At 50.7% G+C, this 18,487-nt stretch overlaps 1 protein-coding gene across 2 annotated transcripts in view; it reads right to left on the bottom strand.

The window, feature by feature from the left end:
* The window catches only part of LOC140425390 (CD83 antigen-like), a 29,152-nt gene extending 27,454 nt beyond the window's left edge, over positions 1-1,698 (bottom strand). The window contains exons 1-2 of one of the 2 annotated variants that reach the window (XM_072509605.1): positions 1,196-1,698; positions 921-1,048 (exon numbers count right to left, since the gene is read on the bottom strand). In XM_072509605.1, coding sequence (XP_072365706.1) covers positions 921-1,048; positions 1,196-1,250 — 183 coding nt within the window. In that variant the 5' untranslated portion in view covers positions 1,251-1,698. The remainder of the gene's footprint in view (positions 1-920; positions 1,049-1,195) is intronic. The other variant, XM_072509604.1, reaches the window with a different exon arrangement.
* Between the last annotated feature and the right edge of the window lie 16,789 nt (positions 1,699-18,487).

Genomic DNA, 18,487 nt, shown 5'->3' with positions numbered 1-18,487 from the left:
CCTACCAACTGTCCTGGCTTGAGACAATTCACACCTTTTTAAACTGTGATCATCCCGCTCCCCAGTTGCACCGTCCGGACCTGTAAAGACTTAATTACCTGCAAAGACTCTCATTCAAAGTATCATCTTGCATCATTGACTTTGTCTATATGTGTTTGTGTAACCTACTTCTTCACTCACCTGTTGAAGGAGCGACGCTCCGAAAGCTAGTGATTCCAAATAAACTTGTTGGACTTTGTGGTAGTATGCATTAGGGGTCATGTGGGACTGTGAAGCCATGATGCCATTGGCTGACAGATCCCGGGTCCTGGTTGGCTGTTGATCTCTAGCTCCGCCCTGAAGGCGGAGTATAAGAAACAGGAGTTCTCCCCGCAGCTCCAATCTGTTGTTGAACTGCGGGGAACAAGTCACGCTTAATAAAGCCTCATCGACTTCATCTCTATTCGTCTCTCGTAAGTCATTGTGCGCTACAGACTTTAACCTGGTGGTGTTAGACTTCTTAGTGTGACCAAGCAATGCCTCTGGAAATTACGTATTAAAGTGAGTCTAACTGTCAGATTTGCCAAAAGATCCCGCCCACAATGGGCATTATTCACACTGCAACGTTTGAAGGTTAGTGTCATACTTGGAGCAATGCACCTTTTCGATTTTATTTTTTATAAATTTAGAGTACCCAATTCCTTTTTTCCAATTGAGGGGCAATTTAGCGTGGCCAATCTTTTGGGTTGTGGGGGAGAAACCCACGCAGACACGGGGAGAATGTGCAAACTCCACACGGATCATCTTTTCGATTTTAACTGAAGGCTCAATCCACCTGTGCGCAAGAAGTTCCCCATAACTGCATCCTCAGCCCAAACTGCGACTGCTGCACATAAATATGGTCCAAATCTTCCTTAAATACAACAGTAAATCTATTTTACCTTGTACCAGCTGATCGCTCGGTACTGAACTTCAGGTACATAGGAAGCCTCACAGGGCAGCTCTGCAATTTCCCCCAGCCTTATGAAAACTTCTGTTACAGCGTCTGCATGCAGATGGAGCAGCACTCCTAAAACAAGACACAAATAAACAGGCTACCATTGAAGGACACTTCTTAATCCAAAATGCAGCGAGCCGAAACCTTAGCTGCTGGAAAACAAAAGCTGTCACGGACTTTTGAGCAAAAAGATGAATTATAAAGCACTCTTGAAATTACCTGTTAAAAACAGAAATATTGATCGTTCCGGTCTGCAGCCGGACAGAAACTCCATCTTCACTCTCTGCAGGCAGTGAGCAAATTGCTGTTGAGCAGTTGGTTTGTTCACCAATCAGCTAAAACCGGAGCAATGCTGATGTGTCCTTCACAGGAATACGAAACTTATCTCTCAGTTTCGCTTTACTGAAAAAAAAACTGCATCAGAGAAGACTGTGATTGGTTGTTATTTATTATCGGTTTCATTGCTTCGTCAGAATCCCAGGTCGCACGGGATTGCACTCAAATTACAGAGCGGTTATTGACAGAATTTACATGAAGATTACACAGATTTCCTAAAGTGCGATCTAACCAATTTGCAACAAAGTCCCTTGACGAGCGCGTTGAGAGACCCCACGCTATCTTTGGCGACATCCACCCAAACGGGAACAAAAAGTCCCCCAGTGAGTGCATTTAGCCGCGTGTTTGCCGGCGCTCACCAAGGCCCCACATAGCCCCATTTTATACAGTGGGAAGCTCCGCTCGCCGGAACTCCCCAGCGTAGTGAGAAATGGTGACCCACTCTCCAAGGCCCCCGATCTTCCCCCCCACCCCAAGCCCAGACACACTACGGGAGGGCCCCACCCCTATTGCGCATGTGTGCAAAAAATGCCAGCTTGGCACCTTGGCAGTGCCAACCTGGCACTCTGGCAGTGCCAACCTGGCACTCTGGCAGTGCCAGGGGACACTCAGAGTACCCAGGTGGTGCCAGCAGTGCCACCTGGATGCCAGGGCACCACCTTACCCAAAGGGCTTGCAGCTGGGGGCCTGGGAGACCCCCACAAGTGCAGTTCCGTCTAGCCCCCGTTTGTGGGGACCAGTTTTTTTTTCAAAAAAATATACTTTATTCATAAAATTTATCATAAGCACTACAGAGCATTTCGAATTGTCTTGACTGTACATTTCCGGCAGAGTTACACATTGCCTTGACTTTTTTTCATTCAATTTTGATATCATACACATATCACTCTTTACATTACAATTCCTTCTTAAATATTTACATTGTCATGTTTGTTTTTGTACATTGGAGTGTTGGTGGCCCAGACCGAGGGGGGTTTACACTGTTACCCGCCCCTCAGTGTACATTTGCTGGAAAGACCTTACACAGTGGTCTCTCCCCATTGCGCCTTGGCGGCAGCTGCCCCAAGCTTGAGTGTGTCCCTCAGCACGTAGTCCTGGACCTTGGAATGCGCCAGTCCGCAACACTCGGTCGAGGACAATTCTTTGCACTGGAAGATCAGCAAGTTTCGGGCAGACCAAAGAGCGTCTTTCACCGAGTTGATGACCTTCCAGCAGCAGTTGATATTTGTCTCGGTGTGTGTCCCTGGAAACAGTCCGTGGAGCACAGAGTCCTGTGTCACAGATCTGTTCGGGATAAACCTTGACAAATACCACTGCATCTCTCTCCAGACCTTCTTTGCAAAGGCACATTCCACAAGGAGGTGTGTGACCGTCTCATTTCCCCCACAGCCACTCCGAGGGCAGCGTGCATTGGCGCAGAGCCTTCGGGTGTGCATGAAGAATCTGACAGGGAGGGCCCTTGTCACCACCAGCCAAGCTAGGTCTTGGTGCTTGTTTGAAAGTTCTGGTGATGAGGCGTTCTGCCAGATGACTCTGGCAGTCTGCTCAGGGAACCATCCAACGTCCTCCACGGTCTCCTTTTCCCTGAGGGCCTCGAGGACATTACGTGCTGACCACTGCTTCATTGCCTTGTGGTCAAAGGTGTTTTTCTTCAAAAACTTTTCCACGAAGGACAGGTGGTACGGTACGGTCCAACTACTTGGAGCGTTCCGCGGCAATGAGGCCAGGCCCATCCTTCGTAACACCGGGGACAGGTAGAACCTCAGTATGTAGTGACACTTGGTGTTTGCATACTGGGGGTCCACGCACAGCTTGATGCAGCTGGACACAAAGGTGGCCAACAGGATGAGGGAGGCGTTGGGTACATTCCGCCCTCCCTTCTCCAGAGGTTTGTACATGGTGTCCCTTCGGACACGTTCTGTCTTGGATCTCCAGATGAATTTGAAGATGGCTCGGGTGACTGCTGCGGCGTAGGGTCGGGTTATGGGCCAGACCTTCGCCACGTGCAGTAGCACCGAGAGTACCTCACACCTGATGACCAGGGTTTTGCCCGCAATGGAGAGGGAGCGTTGCTCCCACCAGCCCAGTTTCTGCCTTGCCTTTGCTAAGCGCTCCTCCCAGGTTTTGGTGCACGCCCCAGCAGCTCCGAACCATATCCCCAGCACCTTCAGGTAATCTGACCTGACAGTGAAGGGGACAAAGGACCGGTCGGCCCAGCTCTGAACGGCGCTCGCCCGAGGACTCTGAGGCAAAGGGGATGACTCCTAAAGTCTCAGGTTCCTCGGGAATCTCCACATTAGATTCAGACTTGCGATCACGCTCTAATATGCAGATTTGCTAAAAAGTAATTAATTTCGCGAAGTGTTGCGAGCTGGGTAGATCCCAGGAGCGACATCTCCCAGCTGTGCCACGCTGCTTTTCTGGCACAGCGTGGCCGTTGGATCACGCCCATTGTTGCAATCCAGGGCCTCAGTTGAGAACTCCCTGTCACTGAGGCCCGCACTTAATCCCATGCCTTACATTGAGGGGCTCCGCGTGCTGGAGCCCCAGTGCAGGAAGAAATCTCTCGACCCCTGAACCACTACTCACCCATAAGGGCAGGGCACCCCTGTAATGTTCTCTGTATACACGGATGGCGAGGTCTTTGTAGTTGAAGTGATCAGGCTTTGTAAATGAAGAAAACTGTTTATTAATTCACTAAAACATAAAAGGGTTTCTCTGATGTCTACTAAGATTACAGTTGGATACGCTGGCTAAATACAAATAATCATGATTAACTATTATTAATTATTGTTGACTCAGGAGCTGCTCGATATGCGACTAGACTGTGTGCCTGCAATCCACATTCTCTTTCATACGTGGCTGTGTTCTAGTAACGTTCTGTCGCCACGCCACCTTGGTCAGATGCTAGAATTGTAATCTATGCATGCAGGCACTAATGTTTATCTACAGCTTGGTTATTATGTTTTATAATAATAATCTTTATTGTCACAAGTAGGCTTACATTAACACTGCAATGAAGTGACTGTGACAAGCCCCTAGTCTTCACATTCCGGAGCCTGTTCGGATACACAGAGGGAGAATTCAGAATATCCAAATTACCTAACAGCACGTCTTTCGGGACTTGTGGGAGGAAACCGGAGCACCCAGAGGAAACCCACACAAATTATATTCTACATGTCATTACAACACCCAGGCCCAATCCCCAGCACTGGAAAAATGCTAGCCAGGCAGTGCCACCTGGGCACCTTGCAGTGCCAGGCTCCACCCTGCCCAGAGGACAGTAACCTCATGGTAGCCATAGCTGGTACGGGAATTGAACCAATGCTGTTGTCATTGCTCTGCATCATGAACCAGCTGCCTAGCCAACTGAGCTAACTCAACATTTGGGACAGTCTGCTTTCTGTCATGTGAGAGTACCCTTTAAGAAATGGGTGTTTAAGAAATGTACCTTTAAGAAATGGAGCTACTTATGTTACTGGAGTGATGTCAGAGTGTGGGTGGAGCTGAGCTCTACTTCTGCTTTTTAGTTTCAGTTAGAAAAAAAGCTTTGGTTGTGTCTGTGTTTTTCAGTGAGCTGCAGTGCTGTTGATCTCTGCCATCCAAAGACTATCTATGGATCATTTGGTGAATTCAGAATTATAAATGATCTCAGTGTGTAAACAGTGTGCTCCTCTTTGAAGGTTTGTTAAGCCTTTTGGAGGTTAAAAGGACAGCATACAGGTTACTTAGTGTTGTATTCTTTGGGGGGGTGTATTTGATTTACTGGTCGCTAAGATATTCACTGTTTGTTTTAAATAGGTTAACTTGAGTTCATAGAATAAACATTGTTTTGGTTTAAAAACCACTGGTCCATTTTCTGCTATGCTATACCTGTAGAGTGAGCCGTGTGCTCCCCATACCACAATCTATTAAACGTTCTGGGTCAGGTGAACTCCATGATACACTTTGGGATTCTCTAAACCCTGGCCCATAACATTGACATGACCATTAACTATTTGTTTCAACCCAGTTGTCACATGTCACTTTGGATATTTAACAATGTTTTAAGTACCATTGTGATAGAAAACAAGTTGTCTCATAAAAACTTCATAGTGATCAGGAAAAATATCTGAACACATTTAACTGGAATGGACTGGCATTTTTTAAAAATCCATGTTTACGAGATGTGGGCTTCACGGGTTAGGCCAGCATATATTGCCCATCCCGAATTGCCCTTCAGAAGGTGGTGGTCAGCTGCCTTCTTAAACCGCTGCAGTCCATGTGGTATAGGTAAACCCATTGTGCTGTTATGGAGTGAGTTCCAGGATTTTGACCCAGCCACAGTGAAGGAACGGCGTTATATTTCCAGGTCAGGGTGGTGAGTGACTTGGAGGGGAACCTCCAGGTGATGGTGTTCCTATATGTCTGCTACCCTTGTCCTTCTAGATAGTAGTCATGGGTTTGGAAGGTGCTACCTAAGGAGTCTTGCTGAGTTCCTGCAGTGCATCTTGTAGATGGTTCACACGGCTGCCACTGCATTGGTGTTTGAGGGAGTGAATATTTGTGGAAGGGGTGCCAATCAGGCAGGCTGCTTTGTTCTGGATGGTGCCAGCTTCTTGAGTGTTGTTGAAGCTGCACTCATACAGATTTGTACCTTGCAGGTGGTGGACAGGCTTTGGGGAGTCCGGAGGTGAGTTATTCGCTGCAGGATTCCTAGCCTCTGACCAGCTCTTGTAGCCACAGTATTTATATGACTAGGCCAGTTCAGTTTCTGGTCAATGGTAACCCCTAGAATGTTAATAGTGGAGGATTCAGTGATGAATGTCAAGGGGCAATGGTTTGATTCTCTCGTGTTGAAGATGGTCATTTTCTGGCACTTGTGTGCGCGAATGTTACTTTTTTTTTAAAGAAAATATTTTATAAAGGCATTTATAATTTTAACAATTTTAACCCCCAGGTATCAAAGGGAACAAAACAAGATAAACAACACACCCACCCGATGACAAACCCCAGGCTTACACAAACAGGACCTACTTCCCCAGCCCCCCTTTCCATTTGTCTTCCAAACCGTACTCAACCCCCCCCCCTCCCCCTCACCCTGCTGACAGCTTAATTTTTGTCGAAGAAGTCGGTGAACGGCTGCCACCACCGGGCAAACCCCTGCAGCGATCCCCTCGAGGCGAACTTGATTTTCTCGAGTCTGAGAAACCCCACCATGTCGCTAACTCATACCCCAGACTTTGGGGGTTCCGAGTCCCTCCATCCTAGTAAGATCCGTCTCCGGGGCGCCAGGGAGGCAAAGACCAGGCCATCGGCCATTGGGCTCCCGGCTCTTCCAACACGCCAAAGATCGCCACCTCTGGACTCAAAACCACCCCCACCTTTAAAACTTGAATTGTATCAGGCTGAGCCTGGCACACAACGAGGATGCATTAACTCGCCTCAGGGCCTCCTCCCACAACCTAGCCTCCAGCTCCCCACCAGCTCTTCCTCCCACTTTCGCTTCACCTCCCCTATCAGGGCTCCCTCCCACTCTATCGGTTCCTAGTAGGTCTCTGAAACTTTTCCCTACCCCACCCATGCTCTCGACACCACCTTATCCTGTAGCCCCTTGGGTGGCAGATGCGGGAAGGTCGAAACCTACCTCTGCACAAAGTCCCTCACCTGCAGATAACGGAACCCATTCCCACCTGGCAGCTCAAACTCCTCCTCCAACTGCTGCAAGCTCGGAAAGCCCTCATCGATAAAAAGATCTCCAAATTTCTCGATCCCCACCCGCTACCACCTCCGGAACCCCCCATCAAGCCCCCCAGAGTGAACCGGTGGTTATTACATATTGGTGCCCACACTGATGCCCCCTCCAGCCCAATGCGCTGCTTCCATTGTCCCCACACCCTCAGAGCTGCCACAACTACCGGGCTTGTGGAGTATCTGGCTGACGAGAATGACAGAGGTGCCGTTAACAGTGCCCCCAAACTCATGTCTTTACATGGGGCCACCTCCACCCACTCTCAAACCGACCCCTCACCCAATACCCACTTCCTGATCATCGCAATGTTCGCCACCCAATAATAATTTATAACGTTCGGAAGGGCCAGCACTCCCCTCGCCCCCACTCCAGCAACACCTTCACCAGTGGGGTTTTACCCGCCCACAAAACCCTGAGATCACCGCATTCACTTTTTTAAAGAACGCCTTGGGGATAAAAATTGGAAGGCTCTGCAAGACGAATGGAAGTTCGGAAGGACCGTCATCTTCAATGTCTGCACCCTCCCCGCCAATGACAGCGGGAGCGCATCCCACCTCCGAAGGTCCGCCCTCATCTATTCTACCAACCGACCCAGATTCAGCTTTGCAGCTGCTCCCACTCCCGCGCCACCTGGATGCCCAAATACCGAAAGCTCCCCCCTACCACCTTGAACGACATCTCCTCCAATCTTCTCCTGGCCCCTCGCCTGGATCGCAAAGACCTCGCTCTTGCCCATATTCAATTTATACCCTGAAAACCGGCCAAGCCTGAAAAATGACGACACGGTGACACAGTGTTTAGCACTGTTGCTTCACATCTCCAGGGTCCCAGGTTCGATTCCCGGCTTGGGTCACTGTCTGTGTGGAGTCTGCACGTTCTGCCCGTGCCTGCGTGGGTTTCCTCCGGGTGCTCCGGTTTCGTCCCACAAGTCCCGAAAGACGTGCTGTTAGGTGAATTGAACATTCTGAATCCTCCCTCTGTGCACCCGAACAGGTGCCGGAGTGTGGCGACTAGGGGATTTTCGCAGTAACTTCATTGCAGTGTTAATGTAAGCCTACTTGTGACAATAAAGATTATTATTAATATCCCCATAATCCCTCCAACCCCCCAGTGGGTCTGAAATATACAAAAGTAAATCATCCGCGTATAACGAGACCCTGTGATCCCCCCCCCCCCTCCCCCTTGCACTATCCCCAACCATACCACTGACATTCACAGTGCCATTGCCAACGGTTCTATAGCCAGGGCAAACAGCAGAGGGGAGAGTGGGTACCCCTGCCTCGTCCCCTGGTGCAGCCTGAAATAATCTGAACTCACCCGGTTCATCCGCACACTCGCCACCGGTGCCTAGTATAGAAACCTGACCCAGTCCACAAAACCCTGCCCAAACCTCCCCAGGACCACCCATAAATAGCCCCACTCCACTCGATCAAAGGCCTTCCCAGCGTTCATGGCCACCACCACCACCTCCACCTCTCGTCCCACTGGATGCACCATGATCACATTAAGTAGCCTCCTGATGTTGGCCGCCAGATGCCTCCCTTCACAAACTCCGTCTGGTCCTCCCCTATCACCCCTGGGACACAATCCTCTATTCTCAAGGCCAAGATCTTAGCCAATAATTTGGCATCTACATTTAGCAGGGAGATTGGTCTATATGACCCACACTGTTCCGGGTCCTTTTCCTGCTTCAAATGAGGGAGAGCGAAGCCTGCGACAACATTGGGGGGAGCAGTCCCACCTCCCTTGCCTCGTTAAAAGTCCTTACCAGGACTTCCGATTGCGGCGATGCGGAGCTAAGCCACACGTTTCGGCTCCCGCGACAACGGTCTTTCGGGCTCTCCAGAGCAGCCCCAACGGAGCTTTTTTCGAATTAATCCCGTGTGGGAAGGTGCAGTGAGGTCCCCCCTCACAATATATGGCAGAGATCAGCGGTGGAACGACGAGGAAAGAGGCCCTGGAGCAGAGACCAAAACGAGGGGAAAAAAGCAAGATGGCAGAGGGCGGAGAGCGAGCAGCATGGGGCCAGACCAGCAGGTGTTCCTCAAGCGATGTGTGGAAGAACTGAAAAAGGAGGTGCTGGCGCCAATGCTGTTGGCGATCGAGGGACTGAAGGAGACCCAGAAGACCCAGGCGGTGGAGCTTCGTGAGGTGAATGATAAAGTGAATACCAACGAGGACGAGATCCTGGGCCTGGCGGTAAAAATGGAGGCGCACGAGGCGGTGCACAGGAGGTGGGCCGAGAGAATTGAGGTCCTGGAGAACAGGTCGAGGAGGAAGAACCTCCGGATTCTGGGTCTTCCCGAAGGAGTGGAGGGAGCTGATGCCGGTGCGTACATGAGTACGATGCTCCATTCGCTGATGGGTGCGGAGGCCTCTCCGAGCCCCCTGGAGCTGGAAGGGGCTCACCGGGCCCTGGCGAGGAGACCCAAGGCTGATGAGCCGCCAAGGGTGATAGTGGCAATGTTCCATCGCTTCGCAGACAAAGAAAGTGTGCTGAGATGGGCCAAGAAGGTGCGGAGCAGTAGATGGGAGAACGCGGTGATCCAAGTATACCAGGATTGGAGCGCGGAGGTGGCAAAGAGGAGAGCTGGCTTCAACCGGGCGAAGGCAGTGCTGCATAAAAAAAGAGTCAGGTTCGGCATGCTGCAGCCTGCGCGACTGTGGGTCACTTATCAGGACCGACACCATTATTTTGAAACGCCAGAAGAGGCTTGGCCCTTTATTCAGACGGAAAAACTGGACTCGAACTGAGGGGATGTGGTTGTATATGGGGTTATAAATATGGGTAAAGAATATTTCATGGGTGGGATGATGGATGGGGATGTGGGTAGAGTCCTGGTTAAAATTCCTAAAATTTCCTTTTTTCTTCCCTGTAGACAAGATGATGATGGTGGGGAATGTGGGCGTCGGTGCTGGAGGGAGGTGAGACTCGGGGATGAGGGAACTGGGATAATGGCCGCAACAGGAGCTGCGCCATAGGGGGCGGGGCTGGTTCAAGAAAACACTGGCTTTATCCCGCGCCAAAAGTGGGGGGGGGATGGAGGAAGGTAAGGAGGAGGAGAGACTCCCACACGGGGAGATCAACGGGAAGGCGGGGGAAGCCGGGGTCAGCAGAAGTCAGCTGACTCACGGAAGTAATATGGGGGGAGCAAAAGAGCTAGATGTGGATCTAGCGGGGAGGGGGGGGAGAGGGGGGGATTCTAGGGTTGCTGCTGCACTGTCCGAGGGGGAACTGAAAATGGAAGAGGTGATCGGGGCGGGAGTTCCCCGCCTGGGGGACTGGAGGATGCAGGAGGCGCGAGCACGGGACTGGCCTAAGATAGGAGATGGCTAATCGGCAGGGGTGGGTAGGTAACCCCCCAATCCGGCTGATCACGTGGAATGTGAGAGGCCTAAATGGGCCGGTTAAGAGGGCCCGAATGTTCGCGCACCTAAAGGGACTGAAGGCAGACGTGGTCATGCTTCAGGAGACACATGTGAAGGTGGCAGATCAGGTCAGGTTAAGGAAGGGATGGGTAGGACAGGTGTTCCATTCGGGGCTGGATGCGAAGAATAGAGGGGTGGCGATACTGGTGGGAAAGGGGGTGTCGTTTGAAGCCAAGAACATAGTGGCGGACAAGGGAGGCCGTTACGTGATGGTGAGTGGTAGGTTGCAGGGGACGGAGGTGGTACTGGTGAATGTATATGCCCCAAACTGGGACGATGCTGGATTCATGAAACGGATGTTGGGGCGTATTCCGGACCTGGAGGTAGGGAGTTTGATAATGGGTGGGGATTTTAACACGGTGCTGGACCCAGCATTAGATCATTCCAGATCTAGGACAGGGAAGAGGCCGGCTGCGGCCAAGGTGCTTAGGGGGTTTATGGATCAGATGGGGGGGGGGGCGTAGATCCGTGGAGATTTGCCAGGCCTTTGGCCAGAGAATTTTCCTTTTTCTCCCACGTACATAAGGCCTACTCCCGGATAGATTTTTTTGTTCTGGGCAGGGCACTGATCCCGAAAGTGGAGGGAACGGAGTATTCGGCCATAGCCATTTCAGACCATGCCCCGCACTGGGTGGAGCTAGAGCTGGTGGAGGAGAGGGACCAATGCCCGTTGTGGAGGTTGGATGTGGGACTGCTGGCAGACGAGAAGTGTGCTGGAGGGTGCGGGGGTGCATTGAAAGGTATCTGGAGGCTAACGACAACGGGGAGGTGTAGGTGGGAGTAGTATGGGAGGCGCTGAAGGCGGTGGTCAGGGGCGAGTTCATCTCCATCAGGGCTCACAGGGTGAAGAGAGAGGGCAGGGAAAGGGAGAGGTTAGTGGGGGAGATTTTAAGGGTGGACAGGAGCTATGCAGAGGCTCCTGATGAGGGATTACTCAGGGAGAGACGAAGTCTCCAGACGGAATTCGACCTGTTGACCACAGGGAAGGCAGAGGCACAGTGGAGGAAGGGACAGGGGGCGATATATGAATATGAGGAGAAGGCGAGCCGGTTGCTGGCACACCAGCTCCGTAAGAGGATGGCAGTGAGGGAAATAGGTGGAGTCAAAGATGGCAGGGGAACTACGGTGCGGAGTGCAGGGAAAGTGAATGAGGCTTTTAAGACCTTTTACGAGGAACTGTATAGGTCCCAGCCCCCAGGGGGAAAAGAGGGGATGCGGCGATTCTTGGATCAGTTGAGGTTCCCAAGGGTGGAGGTGCAGGAGGTGGCTGGTTTGGGGGCGCCAATTGGGGTGGAGGAGCTGGTTAAAGGACTGGGGAGCATGCAGGCAGGGAAGGCCCCGGGGCCGGATGGGTTCCCGGTGGAGTTCTACAGGAAGTATGTAGACCTGTTAGCCCCGTTGATGGTAAGGACCTTCAATGAATCAAGGGAGGGGGGGACCCTGCCCCCGACAATGTCGGAGGCGACGATCTCTTTGATCTTGAAGTGGGATAAGGACACCCTGCAATGTGGGTCGTATAGACCGATCTCGCTCCTTAATGTAGATGCTAAGTTGCTGGCAAAAATGTTGGCCATGATGATTGAGGACTGTATCCCGGGGGTGATTCACGAGGACCAGACGGGATTCGTAAAGGGTAGGCAGTTAAATACTAATGTGCGAAGGCACCTAAATGTGATAATGATGCCATCAGTGGAGGGAGAAGCGGAGATAGTGACAGCCATGGACGCGGAGAAGGCCTTCGATCGGGTAGAGTGGGAGTATCTCTGGGAAGTGTTGAGGAGGTTCGGGTTCGGGGGAGGGTTTATTAGTTGGGTTAAGCTCCTGTATAAAGCCCCGGTGGCGAGTGTGGTCACGAACCGGCGGAGGTCGGAGTATTTCCGGCTGTATTGAGGGACGAGGCAGGGGTGCCCCCTGTCCCCTCTGCTGTTCGCATTAGCAATTGAACCTTTGGCCATGGTGTTAAGGGAGTCGGGGAAATGGAAGGGGGTGGTCCGAGGGGGAGAGGAACATCGAGTGTCGCTGTACGCAGACGACCTGTTGCTGTATGTGGCGGATCCAGTGGAGGGGATGGTTGAGGTCATGCAGATCCTACGGGAGTTTGGAGACTTTTTGGGCTATAAGCTCAATGTGGGAAAGAGTGAGCTGTTTGTGATCCATCCGGGGGACCAGGGAAGAGGGATAGACGACCTACCGTTGAGGACGGCGGAAAGGAGCTTTCGATACTTGGGGATTCAGGTAGCTAGGAGCTGGGGGGCACTGCACAAACTTAATTTGACGTGGTTGTTGGAACAGATGGTAGAGGATTTTAAAAGGTGGGACATGTTGCCACTCTCGCTGGCGGGTAGGGTACAGTCGGTTAAAATGGTGGTCCTCCTGAGATTTCTTTTTGTATTCCAATGCCTCCCAATTGTGATCACTAAGGCTTTTTTCAAGAGGGTAAGCAGGAGCATTACGGGATTTGTGTGGGCGAGCAAGACCCCGCGGGTAAGGAGGGCATTCTTGGAGCGTAGCAGAGATAGAGGAGGGTTGGCGTTGCCGAATGTGGGTGGTTATTATTGGGCAGCCAACGTGGCAATGATCCGTAAGTGAGTGATGGAGGGAGAGGGGGCGGCTTGGAAGAGGCTGGAGATGGCGTCATGCAAAGGAACGAGCCTGGAGGCGCTGGTGACGGCACCGCTGCCGCTCTCGCCGACAAGGTATACCACGAGCCCGGTGGTGGCGGTAACGCTAAAGATCTGGGGGCAGTGGAGACGGCACAGGGGGGCGACGGGAGCCTCGGTGTGGTCCCCGATCAGAGACAACCATCGGTTTGTCCCAGGAAGGATGGACGGGGGATTTCAGAGCTGGCATCGGGTAGGGATTAGAAGAATGGGGGACCTGTTCATTGACGGGACGTTTGCGAGCTTAGGGGCGCTGGAGGAGAAGTTTGGGCTACCCCCGGGAAATGCTTTCAGGTACATGCAAGTGAGGGCGTTTGTGAGGCAGCAGGTGAGGGAATTTCCGCTACTCTCGGCACAGGGGATTCAAGATAGGGTGATTTCGGGCATATGGGTCGGGGAGGGCAAGGTGTCGGCGATATACCAGGAGATGAAAGAAGAGGGGGAGGCTTTGGTAGAGGAGCTGAAGGGTAAATGGGAGGAGGAGTTGGAGGAGGAGATTGAGGAGGGGCTATGAGCTGATGCCCTAAGTAGGGTTAATTCCTCTTCCTCGTGTGCCAGGCTTAGCCTGATACAATTTAAGGTGGGTCATAGAGCACATATGACGGGGGCGAGGCTGAGCAGGTTCTTTGGGGTAGAGGACAGATGTGGAAGGTGTTCAGGGAGTACGGCGAACCATGTCCATATGTTTTGGTCATGCCCGGCACTGGAGGGGTTCTGGAGAGGAGTGGCGGAAACAGTATCTAAGGATGTGAAAGTCCGGGTCAAGCCAAGCTGGGGGCTAGCACTATTTGGAGTAGTGGACGAGCCGGGAGTGCAGGAGGTGAAAGAGGCCGGTATTCTGGCCTTTGTGTCCCTAGTAGCCCGGCGAAGGATCTTGCTAATGTGGAAGGAGGCAAAGCCCCCCCAGCGTGGAGGCCTGGATAAATGATATGTCAGTGTTTATCAAGTTGGAAAGGATAAAGTTTGCCTTGAGAGGGTCTGCGCAGGGGTTCTACAGGCGGTGGCAACCGTTCCTAGACCATCTCGCGGAGCGTAAGATGAAGGTCGTACAGCAGCAACAGCAACCCAGGGGGGGGAGGGGGGAGGGGCATTGTTCATGGAGGGGGGGGGGGGAAGGGGGGTTTCTCTGGGGGGCATTTGAGCAAGAAACCACATGAATGATCCGGAAACTGACATGTACGGGAAGAATCCAATGTACAAAGTTTTGTATCTTATTGACTTGCCATGTTCATGTCTTGCCACACGAGCTTTCTTTCTTTTCTTTGTTACCGAGCGGGGGGGTTGTTTGCAAGGTGGAAAATATTGTTATTGAAAAATTCTTAATAAAAACATATTTTTTTTAAAGTCCTTACCAGCAGCGGCCCCAATACCCCCAAGAACTTCTTATAAAATTCCATCGAGAATGTTACTTTTACATCACATATGACAATACATTGAAGTCTCGGGGAAAGTTTTATATTTTTCACTGCTTATTTGCTTTGATCATTAACCATGTGGTAAATACCAGGAGATCAACAAATGAATGCAGCCTGAATGGGATGTGTTGGATCAGTCATGCAGAGAAAAACATTTGTACGATATGAATACATTTTACCTTTTTTCTTTACCTCGTCCTCTTGAAGTCAGCATCTTCTGGAATAACTCAAGTCCCTGTCCAGATGCAACAATATTCAGGTTTGGACGGATTGAGTGACAAGTAACATTGCACCACAGAACTGGCATCTCCAACAAGAGAGAATTGAAACAGCTCCCGTTGACATTCAATGGCTTTATCATCGCTGATTTCCCTTTATTAACATCCTAGGAGTTACTATTGACCAGAAACTGAACAGGACTAGCCATATAAAGATGGTGGTTACAAGAGGAGGTCAGAGGGTGAGAGAATGAGCACCTCCTAACTCCCTAATGCTTGTCCACCACCCACAAGGCACAAGTCAGGCATGTGATGGAACATTCTCCACTTGCCTGGATGAATGCAGCTCCAACAACACTCTGGAATCTGAGTAACTGATGAGATGCTTCACAGATGTGGACAGTCCATGCAAATAATTCACTTCAAATGGTGCAGGGACTACAGACAGAGCCCATTAGTCTATGAGAGAAATCGAAAAATATCTTCTGAGATGTGAGTTTGTTTCCCAGCCTTGGAATGAACTACAATTAGTTCAATTTTTTTCTGAGCATTTGAATGTCACGGTGGCACAGTGGTTAGCACTGCTACCTCACAAGCGGCAGGGCCCCTGGTTCAATTCCAGCCTTGTGTGGCGTTTGCAATTTTTCCCCATGTCTGCGTGGGTTTCCTCCGGGTACTCCGGTTTCCTCCCACAGTCCAAAGATGTGTAGGTTAGGTGGATTGGCCATGTTAAATTGCCCTTAGAGTCCAAAGATGTGCCGGATACTCCCAATGGGTCAGAATGGAGGAGAGTTTGGGTAGAGGGTCGGGATCGAAGGCGCGAGCGACAGCGCCACTCCCAACGGCCCCGGGGAGATACTCAGGGAGTCTGGTAGTAACAGCTTTGTTGAGAATTTGGAGGCAGTTTCGCCAGCACTTCGGGTTGGGGGCAGGGTCAAGGGAAATGCCGATTCAGGGGAACCATAGATTTGAGCCAAGGAAGTGGGATGAAAATTTTCGGAGATGGGAGAAGAAAGGAATTAGGACACTAAAATATTTGTTTCAAACCGATTGCGGGATGGAAGGAGCTGGGAGAGAAGTATGGGCTGGAGCGGGGGAAATATTTAGATACATGTAGGTTCGAGACTTTGCCAGAAAGGAGATACAGAGCTTCCCAGTAGAGCCAGCTTCCACATTGCTGGAGGAGGTGCTGACGACAAGGGGACTGCAGAAGAAGGTAGTATTGGTGGTTTACGGGGCTATTCTGGAGGAGGATAAAGCGGCGCTGGAAGGGATCAAGGCAAAGTTGGAGGAAGAGTTGTGAGAGGTGCTCCAGAGGGTGAACGCCTCAACCTCATGTGCGAGGTTGAGGCTGATACAGCTGAAGAAGCAACCTTCACTTGCTTCACCAAGTGAAGCACACCTTGCGAGGATGAGCTGGATCTTTGAGGGGGTAGACTATGTGTGTGAAGGTTGCCGGGGGGGCGCAAACCACATTCATATGTTTTGGTCCTGTCCAAAACTGGAGGATTACTGGAAGGAGGTTTTTAGGGTAATCTCTAAAGTGGTCCACTTAAAATGGCCAACTCCCGATTCAAAATGGCGAACGGCAAAGGCTGATGGGAAAGTCAGCCAACAAGACAAAACCAGCAGCTGCAGGTTGGCTGTGTATTTACCTCTGGAAAGGCCAGACAATATCGATACCAGCAACCATCAGCATAACAAAACAACAGGATCTGCATACTAATGAGCAATCCCCGGGAACAATAAGCAACATTTAGACACACAAAGCAAAACCAGACTCTTCGGCGCCAGCAGAAGCCTACACAAAAGGAGGTCAACGAGCACCTCAAGACCGCCCATCGATCAGGGAACCGCTCCAGCATCGGAGAAAATCGAACCAAGCGATTGGGACAAAGTCAAATCACTTGGGACCAGGTACAGGGTCCGCCCTGAAAGTCGGGAAGCCCCTGGGGACTATAAGAATTGAGCCCCAAGTTCAAATCGCGATCTTCTTCTCCACCTCTTCGCTCTCTTCACGCTCTTCTTCCTGCCCGGGTCACCCAGCAACAACGAACCAACATTGACCGTGACCGGAGAATTGAAGATCGAAATCGTAAGTCTTAATTCAACGCTCGCTACGAAATAGGCGCTCCTAGCTACCAATCCGTACCAACTTCGAATCCCGCAGACTCAGAACCTGAACGAAAGGCCATTTGCTCCCCTGACCTGGTGGGCCAGTCCGAAGTTAAGTATAGGCTTGTTAGTTGTAGAAGTAGCTTAGACGTAGAATTTGTGCATGAGTAGCGATTACTGTGTATAATAAATGTGCTTTGATTTAAATCTTACTAATCTGTGTATTGGATTATTGATCATTACTCGGACTTGAACCTCGTGGCGGTATCAAAGATACCTGGCGACTCGAGAGCAAAGGTAATAAAACAGAGCAATTGAACCAAGGAGAAAATTAGCAACAGGGGGTCATTTGCGGGGTGTCAGGTCAGCTGGAGTTGGAAATGGGTGCGGAGGCAGATGTTGTAGCCTTCGCCTCGTTGATTGCCCGAACGCAGATCCTGTTAGGGTGGAGATCAACCTCTCCACCCTGTGCCCTGGCGTGGCGGGGGGACCTGCTGAAATTCTTGACACTTGAAAAGGTCAAATATGAACTGAGGGGAAAGGTGGAGGGGTTCTACAATTCATGGGCATTATTCATTATGCACTTTCGAGAATTGGATCACATCGAACATTAGGGGGGTTGGGGGCTGGGAGGGTTGGGGGGAGGGGTCTGTATGTGTTAATGGTGACTATGGGTGATTCCTGATTGCTTTTCGTCATTTGTTTATGTTAACTTGCGGGCTAAAGTTTGGGGTTTGGTGGGAGGATGGGATCGTTAGTATTGATATGGGGATTGACATTACATTCGTTATTTTTTATTGTTGGATGTAAATTTGGGAGAAAATGTGAAAAAGGAGGAGAATAAAAATATTTAGAAAAGAGATGAGCTGGTTCGGTGGGGTTACGGGGATAGGGTGGTGTAGCCATCTGGGATGGTCACGTCCCGATTACAAAATGGACACTTGCAAAGACTGCAGGGAAAATTGGACAATGCTAAGAAACAAGCAGGTGCAAGCTCTGTCTGTTGATTAGAACCTTAAATGCTCAGACAGGACAGAAACTATAAAACGATTTACATACTAATGAGCCATCTCCGGGGACAAAAGTGAAACATTTAGAGACAGAATGTTAGGACAGACCCCCTGGCGCCAGAAGAAGCTAAGACAAAGCTGACTGACAGTCACCAGGACACGCCCAGCGATCAGGGAACCACCCCTCTATTGGAGGGAAATCGATACCGATGATTGGGAAAGACCCAATTAGTTGAGGCCAAGTTCAAGGCCTGCCCAAAAGAGCACAAAGCCCTTTTGGGTATAAAAGGTATCCCCCAAGGGAGAACGCTCTCCTTTGGCTTTGGCTCTCAGCGAAGAGAGAGACCAGCCTAGCAGCTACAGCAGACCAAGTAAGTTCCAAGTCAACGCACGCTATGAGATAGACGCTCCTAGTTGCTAGCCTGTAAACAGCTCAACCCAGCAGCCTCAGAACTGAGCAACGGCCATTGTTCCTCTGACTGAGTGGGTGCCCAAAGCTAAGTATAGGCTTTAGTAATAGTGGTAGTTTAGTTTGTAGAGTTTATGCATGAGTAGATTTGACTGTGTGTAAATAAATGAGCATGCTTTTGAACTTAC

The sequence above is a fragment of the Scyliorhinus torazame genome, chromosome 6 (assembly GCF_047496885.1).
Source record: "Scyliorhinus torazame isolate Kashiwa2021f chromosome 6, sScyTor2.1, whole genome shotgun sequence".
NCBI lineage: Eukaryota > Metazoa > Chordata > Chondrichthyes > Carcharhiniformes > Scyliorhinidae > Scyliorhinus > Scyliorhinus torazame.
Note: the sequence above shows the minus strand (reverse complement) of the source record. Positions and strands in the feature narration are given on the sequence as shown.